The sequence below is a fragment of the Bufo gargarizans genome, chromosome 1 (assembly GCF_014858855.1).
Source record: "Bufo gargarizans isolate SCDJY-AF-19 chromosome 1, ASM1485885v1, whole genome shotgun sequence".
Taxonomy (NCBI): domain Eukaryota; kingdom Metazoa; phylum Chordata; class Amphibia; order Anura; family Bufonidae; genus Bufo; species Bufo gargarizans.
The window spans coordinates 365,057,246-365,077,634 of NC_058080.1; the positions used below are offsets into that span (position 1 = coordinate 365,057,246).

Below are 20,389 nucleotides of genomic sequence, written 5' to 3' on the forward strand. Positions count from 1 at the left end.
GACAGTCTGGCCTCCGACCACCATTGCTTTCCGAGTGAAGGTGCTCGTTAGAGTACATTACATTCATTGGTACTGATCAGAGAATTGTAAGGCCCCATTCACACAGTATTTTGCTGGTGGAGACTGGTGCGGATTCTGTGGCAGTCACTGGCAGCTGTGCCGGGCGCCGACTGGAAACCACAGTGAGTGCCATTTGTTGTGTTGCTCCATTCAGGTGGAAAGGGTTTCTGCTGTGTTTTAGGTGGAAGATTTTGCCTTCACCATGTTAAGCAGTGTGCCTTTTGGTTTGGATGATCAAATATCCATTAGCAAAAGTATGATAACTACCAAAATGGCTTCATCGCTTCTTGAAATCAGCTATGCCGTTTTTACTGGATTTCCCCTTTTAAAGGGGTTTTCAGAGATTTTTATACTGATGACTTATCTTCTGGACAGGTCATTAGTATCTGATCGGTGGGGGTCTAGCACTTGGGACCCCCACCGATCAGCTGTTTTGAGAAGGGACCTGTGCTCCTGTGAGTGCCATGGCCTCCATTCTCACCGAGCACAGCGCCATATAGCGCGTGTGCTTGGTATTGCGCTCAGCCCCATTCGCTTCAATGGCGCTGAGCTGCGCCTAGTCTGTGACCAATAAACGCGTAGTCACTGGCCTAGGAAAAGCTGGGAAAAGGCAGCGACTCTACATGCATTCTCAAACAGCTGATTGATTGGCGGGGTTCTGGGTGTTGGACCCCCATCGTTCAGATACTAGTCATCAGTATAAAAATCTCGGAAAACCCCTTTAATGCAGGCCTGCTGGCCATACCCATTAGATAACTTGTCAGTCAGACACTCGTTTTCCATTAGCTATCTCTGTCTACTGCCCCATACACTTGCATATGTTCTGAATAGAGGAAAAAGGCTGCTGGCAGGCTTATGGTGGCAGCTGGTCTCCCAGAGAACAAAAGGGTCATGTAGTTGAAATCCAATAGTTCCAATACCCACTATGTCTTGTGAGGGGATAGTCGGGAGGCCCCCCATATAGCCAGCTAAAGGCTGGTTTCACATTTTTATTTATTAATTAATCTTTATTTTTTTGCAAAATTGCACATATTGGTCAATAGTAAGTTTATGAAATGCACTATAAACGGGGGGAGGTTTATCAAAACTGGTGTAAAGTAGAACCGACTTAGTTTCCCCTAGCAACCAGATTCCACTTTATTTCAAGGAGCTGTAAGAAATGAAAGGTGGAATCTGATTGGTTGCTATGAGCAACTAAGCCAGTTTTCCTTGTGTGTGTGTTTTTTTTTTCCGTAGTTTTATTTTTTATTTTATTTTGTCGTAAATGTGTAACCAAAAATGCTGCCACAAAAATTTAGTTTTACAAGCCCAAGACTATTAACGGATTCTGGGCAGAAGAAGCCATTAATATTGGTCAGTGTGGGTCTGACTCCCAGCAAACCCCGGTGACCAGCTCTTTGATATGTACCTATGATATATCAGAAGTCTTTTTGAAAACTCTGACCTTTTTTTAAAATGCTTAGGCCTTAACTTTTTGTGATGTTTATTTTTTTTTTCTCTCCAGTGTGGCCACAAGAAGAGTACATAGTCGAATATTCACTTGAATATGGATTTCTCAGGCTATCTCAGAGCACACGGCAGAGACTCAACATACCTGTGATGGTGGTGACACTTGGTAAGTGATTATGCTGTACTGGACAGCGTGAAAGGGTATTCACAGCTAAGACCTTTATGGCATAGCCAAATTCTGCCTCACCGGGTGTTAAGAGGAGATCTGTGTGGAGAAAGGGGAGTGCAGACATGGGTAGCACCGCACAGAGGAGGTGATGCCCAACCGACAAGACACCTCAAGGTGTCGAGAGATTCACCTTTTTAGAGATGGGTGTGGAACCTGCAGCTATCGTATGGAGTATTCTGCGTATATGCTAATATGCTACATATGCCTAAGATGTGAATGCCCCTTTAAGGCAGTCTTATATATATTCACCAGCAGCAGAATTTGCATAATTAGCGTCTACCGATGCGGCAGGTTGTTCCTTTTGGGAACAGCCTGATATCGATCACTGCCGGAATGCCTTCCAGCCCCAGTAACCATAATGGGGTCCGGTGGTGATCCAGCAAATATGCCGAGAAACAGCTGGACAAATACTGCTGCACGCTGTGGTTTTTGTCTGGCCGATTTCTGGCATTCTATGCCTTCTGAAAGGCTGTGCCAGCGGTGTGAAACAGGCCTTAGGCTTCAATTTCATTTTGGTAGACATTAGTACCCTAGCATTTGCTCAGGTATGTCTTTTTGAAAGCTGGTTCCTAGATCTACCTTGCATTGCATTTTATTGACCATAACTCCATCAGAATTTAAAAAAAATTATATAAATTTATACATACTTACCACAATTTACATAGACATTAAAAACAGTTAGTGACCCTGGGTAAAATTAGTTACCATGAAAATAAGTATTTGATGCTAGATCCTAATAGTTGAGTAAATACATTATTAATGAACTGCTTCTATTATCTCCCATAGGGCGCATTCATACATCCGCTCCGTTTTTTGCGTTCCGCAAAACGCGGATACCTGCTTTGTGTGCGCTGCAATTTGCGAAACAGAACGGACGGCCCATTATAGAAATGTCCATTTTTGTCCGGACAAGAATAGGACCTGCTCTATATTTTTTTGCAGGACGGCGGAATGGAACAACAGATTCACGCGGTGTGCTGTTCGCATCTTTTGCGACCCCGTTTGAAATAAATGGGTCCTCGTCTGTTCCGCAGTTTTGCAGACTTATTCATACGGTCATCTGAATGAGCCCCAAGACCACCTTCTGCTTTTTGATGGTGGGCAGTACACGCTACATCATAGTCATAAGAGCAGAATTATTACGTGGAAAATAGAAGTAGTTACTAAAACTGACCTGTCAGGAGAGGGGACAGGTCCTAATTAAGAATGAGCATTAACTGTTTCTGACTAGGAGGTTTAAAGGAATTCCCGATCCCTGCTTTTATTCCCTTGATCTTCATGGTGACCGCAGCATGATCAGAGAGGACTCCCCTGTACAGTTGGGTCTCCGGATTTCCTGGTCAATGTCATGGCTCGTAAAATGTAGACGAAAATGGGGAAAAAAAACCTTTAGGTATATTAAGCCATTATTTGGTTGTATCTGCATTTTTTTTCTCCCCAAAAATGTACCTGGTCATACAGCAAGCTGGAGGAAAATCTGTTTGAGGGCTATAATGCCATCCAGCTTTCCCAGAAGCAGATGGCACTAAAATAGTTTTATATATTATAATTTTTTTTTTTACTATTAGATTAAAAGAATGGACTTGCTCTTTAGAGTTAAGACATGGAACATCTATGGTGTTTTATAGGTCTGCTGTGTGCATAGGTCATTGTGGAGGGAGGGGAAGTAGATAAGCTGAGACCTATTTTGAATGGCGTGATCCTTTATCTATAGATTGGTGTTACTTTCCATTATTATACTGCTTGTGATAACACTGAGATAAGGCACTGCTGAAAGTGATCTTGACAGGTCAGGATATGTCTGTCTATTATTATTATTAGGCTTAGGCTTCGTTCACATCACCGTTCAGCCTTTCCGTGAGCAGGAGAACGGAAAGGACGGATTTGGCACATAACTGAGCCAAACGGAACCTAAGGACCCCATAGACTATAATGGGGTCCGTGAGGTTTCCGCTCATAGGAAGATTTTTGAAGTGAAGACAAAAGTCCTGCATGCACTACTTATGTCTCTGCTCCAAAAAGGAGAACAGAAAGGCCTAACAGTGATGTGAACGAAGCCTTAGCAGCCAGTGCAAAATATCAGGATTAAAAAAAAATATATAATATAGATGGTAAAATGATTTTTTTTTTTTTTTTTTTGAAAATGATGTTTAGCATAACATTTTTATTTCAACAATAGGTAATTTTCTGGTGACACATCCCCTTTGACTAATAGTCTCTCTCCAATTCTGTCTCAGACCCAACCCGTGACTTGTGCTTTGGAGACAGATTTAGTCGTTTTCTACTGGATGAATTTCTGGGATATGATGATATTCTCATGTCAAGTGTCAAGGCTCTGGCAGAAAACGAGGAGAACAAAGGTCTGTAAGGAAGTCGGCATGGGACAGTTTTACCGGCTCACACTTAAGTCCTTCGCAAAGTTTAACTTATTTTCTTTGTGCCTTGTTTTTAGGGTTCCTAAGAAATGTTGTTTCGGGGGAGCATTATAGATTTGTCAGTATGTGGATGGCTCGCACCTCATACCTCGCTGCCTTTGTGATCATGGTTATTTTCGTGAGTTTATACTTTTTTTATATGCATTTTATATTTTTGTCTATAGACTAACATTTGTTTCCTGACTACAGTAGTATTTTCAATGCAATTTTTATTTTCAATTTCTGTCTTAGGCCTTGTTCAAACGTCAGTGAGTTTGATCAGTGAGTGAGCCAAAACCAGGTGCGGATCAAAAACACAGAAGAGCAGCAAATCTTTCCGTTATACCTTTTCTGTGTGTATACTCCACTCCTGGTTTTGATCGAAATCACTGAAGTGTGAACTAAGCCTTAGGCCTCATGCACACGACTGTTCCGTGGTTCTGCAAAAAACTGAAGCTTTCTGCGTGCCTTCCGCAATTTGCAGAACGGAATGGGTGGCCAATTGTAGAAATGCCTATTCTTGTCCACAAAACGGACAAGAATGGGACATGTTATATTTTTTTTTTTTGTGGGGCCTCGGAATGGCGCAACGGATGCGGACAGCACACGGAGTGCTGTCCGCACCTTCCTTTCGGCCCTATTGAAGTGAATGGGTCCACACCCGAACGGCCGTGTGCATGAGGCCTTAGTCTGCAACAACCAAAAAATGTCTTCTCTTGGATGTATGTGTTTTTAAATGAGATCCTCATTGTTCTGTTAAGCAAAACAGGTATTCACTCCACTCTAGAGGGTTTTCCATGGTGTTCAATAATAGGACATGTAAAAAACGTATAATGTTTTAACTTTATAATGAGCAAGTGCCGTTTATATACAGTGTGTGGTGCAGGCCTTTAGTCCAGAATGCCGTATTAAAGCTCCTTCTCCTGCACTCTAGTAGGAGCAGGTAAACGCAGAATTGGTTTATTACCGCTTGTGCCTTTCCTCTAGGATAGTGCTCAATTAGCGCTCTGCAAGGATTACAGGAAATTACTATGCTGCCGCCTCTATTGGACCCAGTAATCACTTGATCGCTAAGCCCCCTTTTACAGGGGCGAGAATTCTGCACTGAATCTGGACTCTCTTCAATGGGGCTGTGCACATGAGCGGTGATTTACACGCATCACTTGTGCTTTGCATGAAAATTGCAGCAAGCTCTATATTATGCCTTTTTCACGCAATGCAGGCCCCATAGAAGTGAATGGGGCTGTGTGAAAATCGCAAGCATCCGCATGGTTGCTAGGAGACTATCGGGATGTGGACCCGATCTTTATCATTTTCCCTTATAAGATGGTTATAAGGGAAAATAATAGCATTCTTAATACAGAATGCTTAGTAAAATAATTGAGGGGTTAAAAAATAAAAAAATGATTAATAAACTCACCTTAATCCACTTGAACGCTCAGCCTAGCATGTCTTCTTTCTTCTTTGATGAAAAGGACCTGTGGTGACTTTACTGTGCTCATCACATGGTCCATCACCATGGGGGTGGACCATGTGATGAGCGCAGTGACGTCATCAAAGGTCCTTTAGCCAGTTTCTGAAGAAAGTAGAAAGGAGATCCGCTACGCAATCAAGTGGATGGGGTGAGTTAAATTTATTTTTAACCCCTCAATGGACAATTTACTAAGTGATTCTGAATGCCATTTTTCCTTTATAACCATGTTCTAAGATAAAATAATAAAATCTACACAACACCGATCCAAACGTTCAGGTCTGGGTACCAAACATGCCGACTTTTCTCACGCGCGTGCAAAACGCATTAAAACGCTTTGCACTTGCACTGAAAAATAGCGCATTTTCCCGCAACGCACCTGCATCTTGTCCGGCCCTCACACATGACACCCGTGTGAAAGAGGCCTAAGTGTCTCGGGTAGAGCAGATCTGCAGGGTCTGAGCAGACCTAGAATAGCTCTGCTTGTGTACACTGCCCCCAGGAGGCTGTTTTCCCCTGTAACTACTGCTCCATTTATTATTTTCTGGCAGGGAGGGGGGGATAGGGAAAAAAGAAATTCTATATTTTTTTTTTTTTTTGTTCACAGAATGGTTTAACCCCCTTCAGGACCCTGCAATTTTCACCTTAAAGACCAGGCCATTTTTAGGAAATCTGCTGTTCACTTTATGTGGTGATAACTTAAACATTTTTACTTATCCAGGCCATTCTGAGATTGTTTTCTTGTCACACTTTTTGGGACGTAAGAAGGCTTAGAAGTTTAGATGCAAATCTTAAAATTTTTTAAGAACTTTTCTAACCTTTTGTGTGTCCCACGAGAATTAAAGGGAAATGGGAATGCAATTTTAAAATTTCCCATTTTTTTTTTTTTTAGCAGATTTTTAATTTTAATCAATTTTTTTAGGCAACACATCAAACAAAACTCAATCTATTACCCTGAAGTTCAGTTTACAGAAACACCCCATGTGTGCTCAAAAACTGATGTATGGGCGGACAGCAGGCTTCAGAGTGGAAGGAGCACCATATGGCTTTAGGAGAGCGGATTTAGCTTGAATGGTAATTGGAAGCTATGTTGCATATGAAGACACCCTGAGGTGGCCCTTCAGTGGAAACCCCCAAAAAGTAGCCCCATTTTGGAAACTACACCCCTCAAAGAATCTTTCAAGGTGTGTAGTGAGCACTTTGACCTCAAAGGTGTTTTCTTGAATTAGAAAACACTTGACCGTAAAAATGAAAAAGAAATTTTTTTTTCCCACAAAGTTGCTTTACACCTACATTTTTCACTTTCCCAAAGGGTAACAGGACAAAATGCACCCCAAATTTTGTTGCACGATTTTGTTTTTCGTGTGGCACTCTAGGACTTCAGAAGTTGATCTGAAAGATCCCCCCCCCCCTCCCATGTGCCTGTTGTAGTCCAGGATAAAAACTGGTTTTGGGGTAGTGGTTGTGGTACCTCGTACAGGAGCAGGGGAGCTCGTGTTAGTGTGAATGGTGGTCAGTACAAGGACGTCCCTCTTGTCCTTGTACAAGTATGTTCTTATGGAGGAGAGCCCTACTTTCACCCATTCTCAGTGGTTGCCCTACCAGGATCTAGGGAGGCATTTCTGATTTCTGCGCACTGTGCCACAAGCCACAGTTCCTCTGGCAGTAGGGACCTGAATAGGGGTATGCTGGTATAATAGTTATCCACATAGAGGTGGTAACCCTTATCCAGCAGTGGGTGCAGTAAGTCCCCCTCGATCTTCCCACTAAATCCTAGGATGAGGGGGGCGGGGGGGGGGCGGGCATTCTGGTGGTTTTATCTGGCAATCTTTCCCTTTGTAAAAGCGGAACTTGTGGGTGTACTCAGAGCTACTCTCACAAAGTTTGTATATCTTTTATGCCATACCTTCCCCGTTTGCTAGGCAGATACTATATAGCAAAGAAAGCGAGGGTGGTGCGCTGACCTGAAGCCAATAGAAGGAGGCACTGACAACGCCGGGAACCTGGACGCGAAGGTACGTATCCAAATTGAAAAGAGAGTCCAGCTTCCAAATAGAGTGGTAACTTTAATAATTCAGTGCAGTAAAAACCAAAGACAATCCATTCTATGCGTTTCGGATCCTATAATATTGATCCTTAATCATGACAAAAGAGGGATTGTGTGAACCGGGACTAAATAGTGGCCAGCTGAAACCAAACGGGTGGCCAAAATTAGTCATAGCCACACCTCCGTACAAAGTGATTGACTGAAATACATCAAGACAAAAATAGCTATATAAAATGGCATATAACAATAAAATACAGAAAGCTGAAAAAGATCAATAGTGCAATATCAAATCGTGTTTGCAATTTAGACCATTCGGAATGCAGGAGCCTATTTGAAAAATCCAGTAAGATTCCCTGTTCAGTAGTTTCTTGCTATGGTCACCTCCTCTGACTGGTGGGTTAACTCTTTCCATTTCTGGTCAGAACATGTGGAATGTCAGAAATGTCTGCAGATTCTAGTTTTTAAACAGTTGGAAGTGCAGCCAATATATTGGAAGCGACACAAGGTGTAAGTCAGCGGTATTTTTTTCTAGCCAGCTGTAATTGCTAAAATATTTCCTACCCGAGAAACTGTTGGCAACAGCATCCAACTCCACACGATGTGCCTGGTCCGCAGAACAATTTCGTATGGTGCAAATAAATTCACCCTTGGGGATGTTATTAACAACATGTGGTGGATGGTGTTCCCTGCCGTTTCCTTACAGTAAGTATGGGTGATCACTATTATTCTCTATATTGCCAGTTAGAAGAAGATCTAAAAATGGGATGATGGAAGCATCATGATGTAAAGTGGATTTCAAACCACATGTATTATCATTGAGGAAGTCTCCAAGGAGAGGCACGCAGCCCATGTATGTTGGCCAAGGAAGGGGAGAGATTTTCGCTCCCATGGAAACTCCTGTCAGCTGAAGAAAGAAACGGTGATCAAACATGAAAAAGTTGTATTGTAGCAAAAGCATAACCACTTAACAAATGAAATCCTGAAAGGCAAGAAAATAATCAGCATAAATTAGGAGAAACCTTTGCAATGAAACAATGGCTAACTCGTGAGGGATGACGGTGTACAGCGAGGTGACATCAGCTGTAATCCAGATATAATTTGATTTCCAAGTAAAATCATGGAAGGCTTGGAGAACTGCCCTCGTATCCTGTAGGCCACCTGGGATGCACTGGACCAGCGGCTGTAAAATACTGTCCACCCAAGCTGGACATTTCTGAAAATGAGCCGATGCCTGATAATATCAGGCGCATCGGTGGAGGAAAACCTCTCTTGTGAATTTTTGGGAGAGAATGGAATATAGGGATAACGGGATGAGGAACAAAAATAAAGTCAATCTGCCTCTGATCCATAAAACCCTGTTGAAAACCCACAGATAATATATATGAGAGTTCCTGCTGATAGAGGGGTGTGGGATCGTGGGCAAGCTCCCTATATGTATTGGCATTCTCCTGCATTGCCAGATTTTGTGATTTATAAATGAGCTTGTCCAGGATCACCCCTTATCAACCCGCTTGATGGTTCCCTACGCTAGGCGCTCATAAGTTAAATTCTTGGGGGACCTGTTCACACCTGAAGACCTGAACAGAGGCCTCCAAAGCAAATAAATCTCGCTCGATTAATTCCTGAAACCTATCCAATGCAGTTGTACATGATTGGACAGGATAGAAAATATGGTTATAAGTAACAAAATTATGTGCAAAATCATGAAAAGAAGTGCATTCATGATGGGGTCGCGATTGCTGTATAAAATAAATATTAGCAAGTTCCTGGAAAAAAAAATTGGTTAAAAGTTTGGAAGGTGAAGACACACTCGGTACAGGGGATGTAGAGCTGGATGCCGTAACATCCTCAGATGAAATAAAGTCTGCAAAATGCTTTTTAATGGTGAGGTTACGTGCAAATTAGTTGACATCCAAGATAGTTTGATAAACATCGAAGTGGCAAGTAGGAGACAAGTTAAGTTCTCTGTTCAGAACATCAAGCTGAGGTTGTGAAAGAATCTTTGCTGATAAGTTCACCACCTGCTCCTGCATCCCCAATGGTCTAAATTGCAAACGCTATTTGATATTGCACTATTGATCTTTTTCTTTTTCTGTATTTTATTGTTATATGCCATTTTATATAGCCATTTTTATTTGTCTTGATGTATTTCAGTCAATCACTTTGTACGGAGGTGTGGCTATGACTAATTTTGGCCACCTGTTTGATTTCAGCTGGCCACTATTTAGTCCCGGTTCACACAATCTCTCTTGTCATGATTACGGATTAATATTATAGGATCTGAAACACGTAGACATGGATTGTCTTTGGTTTTTACTGCACTGAATTATTAAAGTTGCCACGCTATTTGGAAGCTGGACCCTTTCTTTTCATGCTAGGCAGATACTGGCGGAATCTAATCCTCCTATTGAAAAGTAATATGGACTCATCTACACTGAAATTTTTTATCAGGGTTGTACACCTCAGTAAACTTGGTGTTAAAGTGGTCAATGATAGTCCTAACCTGAACAGATTGTCAAATGTTGGGTCATTTTGGGGTGGGCACTGTGCATTGTCTTGTAGTGTAGGAATTTCCGAATTCACTCAAATTGTTTCCAGGTCATGGTCTTATTGTAAAATGGAGTCTGATAGAAAGTGTCCAAACTCCAATATTGTCTATTGTTTGGCTTCTTTACTACGCCCATATGCAGCACGAGTCCCCAGAACTTCATCATCTCTGCTGCACTTACTGGGGTCCAATCTAGAGTATACTGATGTAGGGTTCTGATCAATTAATTGTTGGGTGTATAAATTGGTTTAGGCCACCATTAAATTTACAAAATATTCAGAGAAGATGATTTGAAAAAATCAAATTCACTGAAGCCCGCACTATCTGTATTCCGGAGCTGCCCTCAAAACCCGGAATTTGGGGCTGATAATCGTCAGGGGGTGGGGTCCATATGCGGTCACTCTGGGGGGGCTACCTCCGCTGCTACCCTGGGGCGCCTTTCTAGAGGGTCCCTCATCAGCAGATGACGACGACAGCATTTTTATTTTTATTGGGGTGTGAACTGTGTAAACCTTTATTTAGTGTGAGGGGTGTGTATGTTGTGTTTTCACACGTGAAGGGGCTTGTAATAAATTTGAAATTAAATTTAGGAGTAAAAAAGGAGAAGAAAAATTTGTCTTTTCTGCGCGAAAAATAAATTAGCAGTGTAAACTGAGCAGACATGATCAGTAATGGACACTACTGATCGGTGCTCAGTGGTTGCAAAATTCTAAACTGACACTAACTGAAATTTATATATACAGGGACAGAGGGTGGTTTAGGGATCTGGAACAGCTGCAAATGGAAAAAAATATAAAAATAATCAGTGCAGCAATTCCAGATGTTTCTTCTTCTTTCAGCAGGAAAAGTTTAAATTGCAGTGGTGGTGTACCACAAGTCCCAGCAAGCCAACAAACAGCACAGAAAAGTACAGAACTCTCTGCATGCAGTTACCAGCTAGAATGGCTGCCTGCAGACAGGTTCAGCCCTCTCCTGTGCAGCTATAGCGCTACCATTGGCTGGAGCGTTGTTCCAGCCAATCGCAGTGTTGGCAGGAGGAGACAGGTGCTGATCGGTTCAGGTTCCGCACCTGCCAGATAGCTAATTCATATAAGATGGTGGCTGTCCATGTAATACAAGGGGGACTTGAATCCTGCAGTTCAGTCGATACACCCCTCAAGCAGTGAAACCTTACCCACCCATGCTCCATAGGGAGTAAGTACTGGGTTGTCTCCATGAAACGAGTGGGTGTAACATTGATCCTTAAAGGGGTTTACCGAGATGTTCATACTGATGTGATGACCTATCCTCAGGATAGGTCATAAGAATCTGATCGGTAGGGGTCCGACACCTGGGACCCTTACTATTCAGCTGTTTGAGAAGGCAGCAGCGCTCCTATGAGCGTTCCCTAGGCCATGTGACGTCACATTTTATTGTGCACGTGGTCTAGGGACAGCTCAGTCTTATTGAAGTAAATGGGGCTGAGCTGCGGTACCAAGTACAGCCACTATACAATGTACGGCGCTGTGCTTGGTGAGCAGGGAGAAGGCTGCAGTGCTCACAGGAGTGCCACTGCCTTCTCAGACAGCTGATTGTAGGGGGTCCTGGGTGTCAGACCTCCACCAATCGGGTATCCAGAGGATAGGTCATCAGTATCCAAATCTCAGAAAACCCCTTTAAATAAATGAAGTAGTAATTCAGAGTATTATGTGATTTTTGTATCAAGTTCAGAAGCCATTCAGTGGGACAAATGTAATAATTTGGGTCATCTGAATGGTGGGAAACCCTGACGGCACTGTAAATCTGGTATTAGCTGGGACTGTAAGTGTGTGTTTTTGTACTTTATGCATACACTTGATTTCCTCTTTCAGTCGTTAACCCTGTTTTGCCTCCTATAGACTCTCTCGGTGTCCATGCTCCTGAGGTATTCTCACCATCAGATCTTTGTTTTCATTGGTAAGTGGCCATGCATTGGAAAGTAAATGGTTTCTTTCGTTGGCCCTTCTTTCATGGGTTTTTTACCTCTCCTTTATAGTGGATTTGCTGCAGATGTTGGAGATGAATATGAGTATTGCTTTTCCTGCTGCCCCGCTGCTCACTGTGATCCTGGCACTTGTAGGTAGGTTAGCTGCGCAATAGCCAACAGGCTTGTTTTGCAGTCTTGCCTGCATTGCTTTAGTTTCTCTGTCTTCACAGGAATGGAAGCCATTATGTCAGAGTTTTTCAATGATACGACTACTGCCTTCTACATCATCCTCATAGTTTGGCTTGCTGATCAGTATGATGCCATCTGCTGCCACACAAACACCAGCAAGAGACACTGGCTAAGGTGAGCTGCAGGGTCTCTACATTTTGGGACCTCTTTGTATTAGTGTTTGTTTTGTCATTTAAAATGCTTTTCTGTTTTTACATTTATTTTGTGTTGTAAGGCTAAGCGCACATCCACGGCGGTGGTTCCGGTAGGAGCCTTCATTGCAGATTCCCCAAAAAAATAAAGGGTGAAATACATCTGCATGTGGCGATATTTTGTCGGTATTTCCACGGGAACAGACAGATCCCATTATAGTGACTGGGGTCCTACAGGCGCTAGCGGGATCTGACAATTCCAGTCCTAAGTGCAAGTGTGCAGCTAGCACAAGCGCCTTTCAGCCTGCAGTTGTATGGGACCCCTTATTGTGCAGCTTCAAGACCTCCTGGTTCATGTAAGCTTATTACAGAATATATCTATTCAGCGTTTATTTAGAGGGGTATTCCCATATTGGACATTGGGAGCATATCACTAGGCTATGCCCCCAATGTCTGATGGGTGCAGCTCCCAGAGGTGAGATGGAGCCTGCAAAGCGCACTGTGCATGTGTGGCCATCCTCCATTTATTTTTTGTGGTACTGCCGAAAAATATCTGAGTGGAGCGCTCGGCTATTTCTTGTTTTTTTTATTTGGTATAAGTCGGACATATATCAAAACGGGCGCTTCACACGAAAGTCTTGATCCCCTCCGCACTGGAGTGACATGCCCCTAATTTATTAAGAGGACTGTTAAATAAGGCTGTTGGCCCAGAATGTAAGCTGGTGTATCTTTGAGCTATTATTTACCAGATTCTGGCTTAATAGCGCTGTACTCTAGCTTTGGAACCCCCACAGAGTGACCCTATCGCTAAGACCCCCATTGGTCAGACAGTTATCCCCTATTCTATGGGCAGGAATACCCCTTTAGATTATAGCAAGTCTGCTGGGCTACAACCATGACCCTCCTGCTGAGCCCTATTCATACCACTCCCATTTTTGAGTGTGGCGTAAAACCCCCAATTTGCAAATGGCAGTCATACAAACGTGGGACTTTTTGGTTCCACTTTCCTAGTGCACAGGGTTTGACAAATGCTCCTCAGGGTCCCTTGTTCTGTGTTTGTTTTTTAGTTTTTTTTTGTTGTTTTTTTACATGTATTTTGATAATGCAGAAAAACTGGTATTTGCTATTGCGGCGTTATGTGTAGTCAGTGAAAGTCCAACGTGATTCATTGTAATTTCATCGCATGGCCCTTTTTCCTTACAGATTCTTCTACCTTTATCACTTTGCATTCTATGCCTATCACTACCGCTTCAATGGTCAGTACAGCAGCCTGGCTCTGGTAACATCCTGGCTCTTCATCCAGGTAATGGCTTTCCTTACACTATAGCTATTCATACATTTCATTCATGTGATGTCATAGAAATGAAACGTTTGTATTGGTGAGACTGTACATTTACGTTGAATGCTCTGCACGAAAACCTACGTCTGCATTGCCATAAGATTTGACAGTTAGAAGCAATGACATGATGTCATTTTGGTCTGTCGGGATCCATCTTATGTTGGATCAGGCACAACATTCTGTTCTTTCATAACCTCATAGCACAGGTTATGTTTTCATGCTTAGCTTATCTTGCATTTAAACAGCTCCTTTTGAGTACACCTACATGACAAGGTCCTACATTTTCTTGTCTGGGGCTTCTGCATTGCCCTGCCATGTACATTGTATGTGTGCATGTTAAGAACCACTTGAAAGTGACGCTGTCGACATGCTGTGCTTCCCGGTTAACCCAAATCGCACCCAAAAAATATTGTGCATTTAATTGATATGAGTGGTCTAGTTAGCCCACTGTATTGGAGGGGAGCACTGTGTGTATATATACAGATGCATGGTGGGATTTTTTGAATGTTGCAGTATTTCATGGACTTTATTGTGGGGAGTATCCATGTAATTCTTCAGCAGTAATGTGTACTCAGGAGACTACCCTACAACTGATTGCCAGGGTTTACGCTGGGTTCACACCTGAGCGTTCTGAAAGGAGCGCTCTGTATGCGCGATTGTACCGGCGGTTGCAATCGCGCATGCAGAGACAAGCGAACGCCCATGTACGGGAACGTGCGACAAGACGCCCCAAAGAAGCTCATGTACTTCTTGGGGTGTCGGGCGTTTTACAGCGGTATCGTACGCGCTGTAAAACGCCCAGGTGAGAACCATTCCCATAGGGAATCATTGGTTTCTCCTTGTTGAGCGTTTTACAGCGCGTAGGAACGCGCTGTAAAACGCTCAGGTGTGAACCCAGCCTTAGAGAAACCGGACCTGCAGCTTTATTTTCTAAAAGGGATTTTTCTTGTTGAGGTAAACCTTCTCATATTAGAAGTAGGTTGAGAAGGTTGTAAGCCTCTATAGATACCTGTGTTGTGGGCAAAGTTGTAAAGGCACATACAATACAGCCATTTTAAAATGCCACCTCCCATGTTATAGTTATTGTGTGGAGTCTACAGTTGGTCGCACTTTGTCACATGTGGTAATATAAATTTCAGACACTTTGCTAAAATGTGTTCGCTATTATGAATGTGCCTGATTGATGCTGAGCTTTCTGTTCCCACAGCACTCTATGATCTATTTTTTCCATCACTATGAACTTCCCGCCATACTTCAGCAGATCCGCATCCAGGAAATGCTCCTTCAAAATCAGCAGGCTGGTCAGAATCAAACCAGCCTTCAGGACAACCTGAACAACAACACTACATCTGAGCCATCCATTGTAACGCCTCCCCCTGCCCCCAGTTTTACTCTCCAGCCTCCGGCCTCTAGTTTAGTTGCTGCAGGTGTTGTGTCAACTGATACTCCTTCAAGTGGCGGTGTGGCTACAGCACAACCCGTAGAAGATGTTATAGAGCTTCTGTCTGAGGAGCCGATTCAGGATACGGCTAGGAGCCAACCTCTTGAAGCTGGTACTACAGAAGTGACGCAGACTGGTGACCCGCCTCCTATTCTGCCAACTGCTACACCTGATAACATTCCCAAAAAACTGACTGAACCCCAAGTGCAAGTAGCCACAGACTGTAATCCAGTAAGATTTTCAGTTACCAGCACTGATCGAGAGCAGAACAATCTGTCATCCTCTATGTCGTCAGGGCTGCTCTCAGAAGCTAGTGCGCCACAGCCGAGTGCAGAGGCTGAGCAGGGGTCTGAATTGTGAGCGGAATCTCGGATTCACACCGACTGCCCTTAGCGCGCTGTGTACAGGAGAAATGCATTTCTCCTAAGGAGGAGCTGTCTGGACCATTTATCTCTTTGCAACTGGAGTGACTGGTCTGCAGCGCACAAAACCAGATTCTAAAAAAATTGCGCAATGCGTGAGATGCGTTCACGCACAAGGACTGACTGCAATCGCTTTTCTTTCATTATTCAATAAAATGCGGCTTAACGGCCTAGGAAAACGTAACGTAAATGGGTAACGGGGCTGCCGGTCTCTGACACACACAGTTTGTGGGCATATATGTTGTGTTCACGATTTGTATGCACTGACATGCACGCTGGTGTCTCCACGGGTCGATGCAACGTGGTTCCTGTTGAGTTTTAACAGCCATATTTCAGATTGATAGGTTTCCAGAGGCTTTATTACAGAGGCCCTAGGGGCAATATAGCGTTTCATAATTTCACTCCACAACCACTGGACCAAGGATGAGTGAACTTATGATTTCTTTAAAAAAAAAAATGTCCACAGATATTTTCTCTCTACTTTTTTGTTCTACTTTCACCCTGTGTGACCAGTGCTTACTTTATTCTGAAAGCTATGGAATGTAAGTGCATAAGCTGGGACAGAGGTGTTTGTGGAGGTGCCCTGGTTGTGGCAGAAGGATAACATGTGTGCCTTTCCACCTATGACTGAAGAAAGAAGCTGCTCACGAATGTGTAAAACCTGTTTTGCTATTACATTGCACTTTTTTGTAAGTAGAAGTATGAAGGCTATATACAGATAAAGATGACGTACATATATATGTGTGTTTTATGTTTGCATATGCACTTACATATATAGGACAGAAATAAGTGGCCAACAAGATGTATTCCCGAAGCTGCACTCGTGAATAAAATTGGATCAGCACTTCCGTCATGGAGTCTGGTCTGAAATGTAATGATTGTTCCTCAAAAAACACCAAGTGCTGTTCAACATAATTACTTTATATATCCTTAGAATTATCTGATGCTGAACGTTAAATTTCCTAGATAGATTTAAAAGATAGCTTGCTGGTTGCCTGTTAATGGTTACACTGTATGCAGGAAGCTCACATGCTCCCTCTAGTGGTAGCTGCTGGCAGCCATCATTTTATCCTTTTTAAATATATATCTTCATAAGCTCTGTTATCAGGCTACATTAAGAAATAAGCAACAGAAGTTTGAACCTCTTAAAGGATATGGTGTTAAAAAGTCGACATTCCCTTTAAAGCCATTTGTAAATTATACCTTTTTTTTGTCCTATATCAATGTGTTTCTTTAAAAAGGATTTAACACCATTTTATATTTGTATGGCTTCAGTTTTGTAGTTTTCTTTTTTTGTTTGCACCTTCTGTTTGTTTTTTTTTTTTTTTTTTTTTTTTTGCTTTAACTTGTCTGGCAATATTCTTGTTATTTTTACAGGACGAGTGTCAGCTGAAATTATATCCTTATACAGTCCAGGTGGATGGACACAGTCTGCAGTCTACCACTTAAAGTGCCAATATATATATTTTTTTAACACATTTTTTATAAAAATATAAAATGGTGATTTCCTTTTTAAAGGAAGATTACTGTTGGAATACAAGCTTCAGAATTTTAACTAATTTGCCTTATTATGCATCTTTAGTGTTTCTCCCGTTCCAATTAAAGGATAAATAACGTTTCAGAAAACTTCTGATATTTCATAGAGACACTAGTAATTTTGATCAGGTGGGAGTCTGAGCCCTGAGACCCCCACTGACCACTAGAAGCCGGGTAGACAAACACTCGCATATTGTGCACACTCTTATTGCCGCAGGAGAGCAAGTGAGACACACTCAATAGAAAGTCTGTGGGCCCATTTCTATTCTGTTTCCTAATTCTAGCGAACAGTGGGGGTCTTAGAACTCAGACCCCCACCAATCAAAACCTTTTAGCATGTGCCTGTCAAAAGTTTTCTAAAAGCTCAGGACTCGGGCTAATTGATTTAACATTACTGAATTCTTTATTCTTCTGTATGTTATATCCAGGCTTTGTCGCATGTCCATGATTTGTGATCTATGGAGGCTTCATTTCTATACAACAATGGCACCAGCACTTACCATTGCTTTGTGTTGTAGCAGAGTCTCCAGTATATAGCAATACATTGAAGTTTTAGTCAAATAAAGTCCTGCCCCATTTTACCTTTTTACGGGTAGTCCAAAGGCATCCGAGAAGCCACTTCTTTGGAACATGACTGGTATATGGTAGAAAGCAGCCTTTCAAATGTGTCAGTCCCTGAGAAGTATATGAAGGGTATTTTCTCTGGTAGGAGAATTGTTTAATGGCTCTACACTAAAATGACATTGATATACGTAATACAGCGTTCCAGATTCCTTCTCCCTTAGAAACGTGCCGATGAGTATTTGCCAGGAAGTCTATTTAAGCTCTTAGAATTTTGCATTGCTGCCTGTTCGAATTATTATTATGCAAAAGTGGCTTCCGGACGAATCTAGCTTCTCGGGGTTGAGTTTTGGCCACCATCATGATACAACATGTCAGCACTACATGTGCATGTACATTTAACAAAGTTTTCCCTGCAGTGATTGTGGCGGCATTTGATTTGAAGTGGACATATCTGTTTGGCAAAATAATTTATTCCCCATTCAATAACCTTGAACTCTACATTCCATTCATCCGGTGTTGCTACTAGATGTTTATAAAAAAAGGTCCAGATCGGTATTACCATTTGGGGGTGTGTCCCTGTGCAGTCTACAGTCCACGTGCAGCACTGATTGGACAGTGTTGCCTTGTGCAGGGACACACCTCAAACTGGTAAGACCCATCTGGACCTTTATTAATAAACCGAGTAGCAATTACACGGGCTATGCATGAAGCTATTAAAACAGGCCTGTCAGGAGTGGTGACAGGTCCTCTTTAACAAGGAAAACCACCATAATACACTACACATGCAGCATTGTTCACTTTATAGACAAAATGCAGCATGCTTTGAAATAACCTAAATATCCTAGTTTTAAAAGCAGTTCTTAAGTCAGGGAGCGAAATCTTTCATCTTCGCAGAGCATCACACGAAAACCTCTTCCCCAACAACCCCTTTGTGAATTGCGACTAACACTACTTTGTATTCCAACAATAGTTTTCCTGAAACATGAAAGCCAACTTTCGGCGTTGACTTTGGTATGAGTTATTAATAAATGGTGTAACTAGAGCCGCATTGCTTACTACCCATGCTAAGACCCATTTGGAAGGGTCTAATAGAAGCCTGCAGAATGGCCTCTCAGAGGCATCTTGGATCGATACCCCATGCATATGCAGCAACCGACCCTATGCATAGCTTAGAGAGAGCTTAATATTTCTAGTGATGAGAAATGGAATAATTATTGGGGTGTGACTGTTCTGTGACCCCATCATCCCATGTTCTATTTAATTGTACCTCAGAAAATTCATAAAAATTGATAAATTGTGTTTGTATATATGTTAATAAATATTCTATCTTAAGCACACAGTGATCATGTGTATAAGGAAAGTCCTGTTTAATGTACTATATCCTTTATGGGAACAGTGAGTTGTGTGACCACTAGTTGGCAATGTCAAGTAATGATTATGCGTTTTCCCTAGCTACAAGACAAGTGGAAATTAATAATTTCAGAGATTTGTCCCGTAACACAGTGCACAATGTACACTCACCTAAAGAATTATTAGGAACACCTGTTTTATTTCTCATTAATGCGATTATCTAGTCAACCAATCACATGGCAGTTGCTTCAATGCATGTAGGGTTGTGGTCCTGGTCAAGACAATCTCCTGAACTCCAAACTGAATGTCAGAATGGGAAAGAAAGGTGATTTAAGCAATTTTGAGCGTGGCATGGTTGTTGGTGCCAGATGGGCCGGTCTGAGTATTTCACAATCTGCTCAGTTACTGGGATTTTCACGCACAACCATTTCTAGGGTTTACAAAGAATGGTGTGAAAAGGGAAAAACATCCAGTATGCGGCAGTCCTGTGGGTGAAAATGCCTTGTTGATGGTAGAGGTCAGAGGAGAATGGGCCGACTGATTCAAGCTGATAGAAGAGCAACGTTGACTGAAATAACCACTCGTTACAACCGAGGTATGCAGCAAAGCATTTCTGAAGCCACAACACGCACAACCTTGAGGCGGATGGGCTACAACAGCAGAAGACCCCACCGGGTACCACTCATCTCCACTACAAATAGGAAAAAGAGGCTACAATTTGCACGAGCTCACCAAAATTGGACTGTTGAAGACTGGAAAAATGTTGCCTGGTCTGATGAGTCTCGATTTCTGTTGAGACGTTCAAATGGTAGAGTCCGAATTTGGCGTAAACAGAATGAGAACATGTATCCATCATGCCTTGTTACCACTCTGCAGGCTGGTGGTGTAATGGTGTGGGGGATGTTTTCTGGGCACACTTTAGGCCCCTTAGTGCCAAATGGCCATCGTTTAAATGCCACAGGCTACCTGAGCATTGTTTCTGACCATGTCCATCCCTTCATGACCACCATGTACCCATCCTCTGATGGCTACTTCCAGCAGGATAATGCACCATGTCACAAAGCTCGAATCATTTCAAATTGGTTTCTTGAACATGACAATGAGTTCACTGTACTAAAATGGCCCCCACAGTCACCAGATCTCAACCCAATAGAGCATCTTTGGGATGTGGTGGAACGGGATCTTCGTGCCCTG

General features: G+C 42.5%; 1 protein-coding gene across 2 annotated transcripts in view; it reads left to right on the top strand.

The window, feature by feature from the left end:
* The window catches only part of TMEM259 (transmembrane protein 259), a 40,446-nt gene extending 21,258 nt beyond the window's left edge, over positions 1–19,188 (top strand). Inside the window, exons 5-12 of one of the 2 annotated variants that reach the window (XM_044269526.1) lie at positions 1,565–1,675; positions 3,976–4,098; positions 4,191–4,291; positions 12,096–12,153; positions 12,233–12,316; positions 12,394–12,526; positions 13,747–13,846; positions 15,090–19,188. In XM_044269526.1, the coding sequence (XP_044125461.1) occupies positions 1,565–1,675; positions 3,976–4,098; positions 4,191–4,291; positions 12,096–12,153; positions 12,233–12,316; positions 12,394–12,526; positions 13,747–13,846; positions 15,090–15,683 (1,304 nt within the window). In that variant the 3' untranslated portion in view covers positions 15,684–19,188. Of the gene's footprint in view, positions 1–1,564; positions 1,676–3,975; positions 4,099–4,190; positions 4,292–12,095; positions 12,154–12,232; positions 12,317–12,393; positions 12,531–13,746; positions 13,847–15,089 lie in introns of those variants that run through there. The other variant, XM_044269535.1, reaches the window with a different exon arrangement.
* The last annotated feature ends 1,201 nt before the right edge of the window (positions 19,189–20,389 follow it).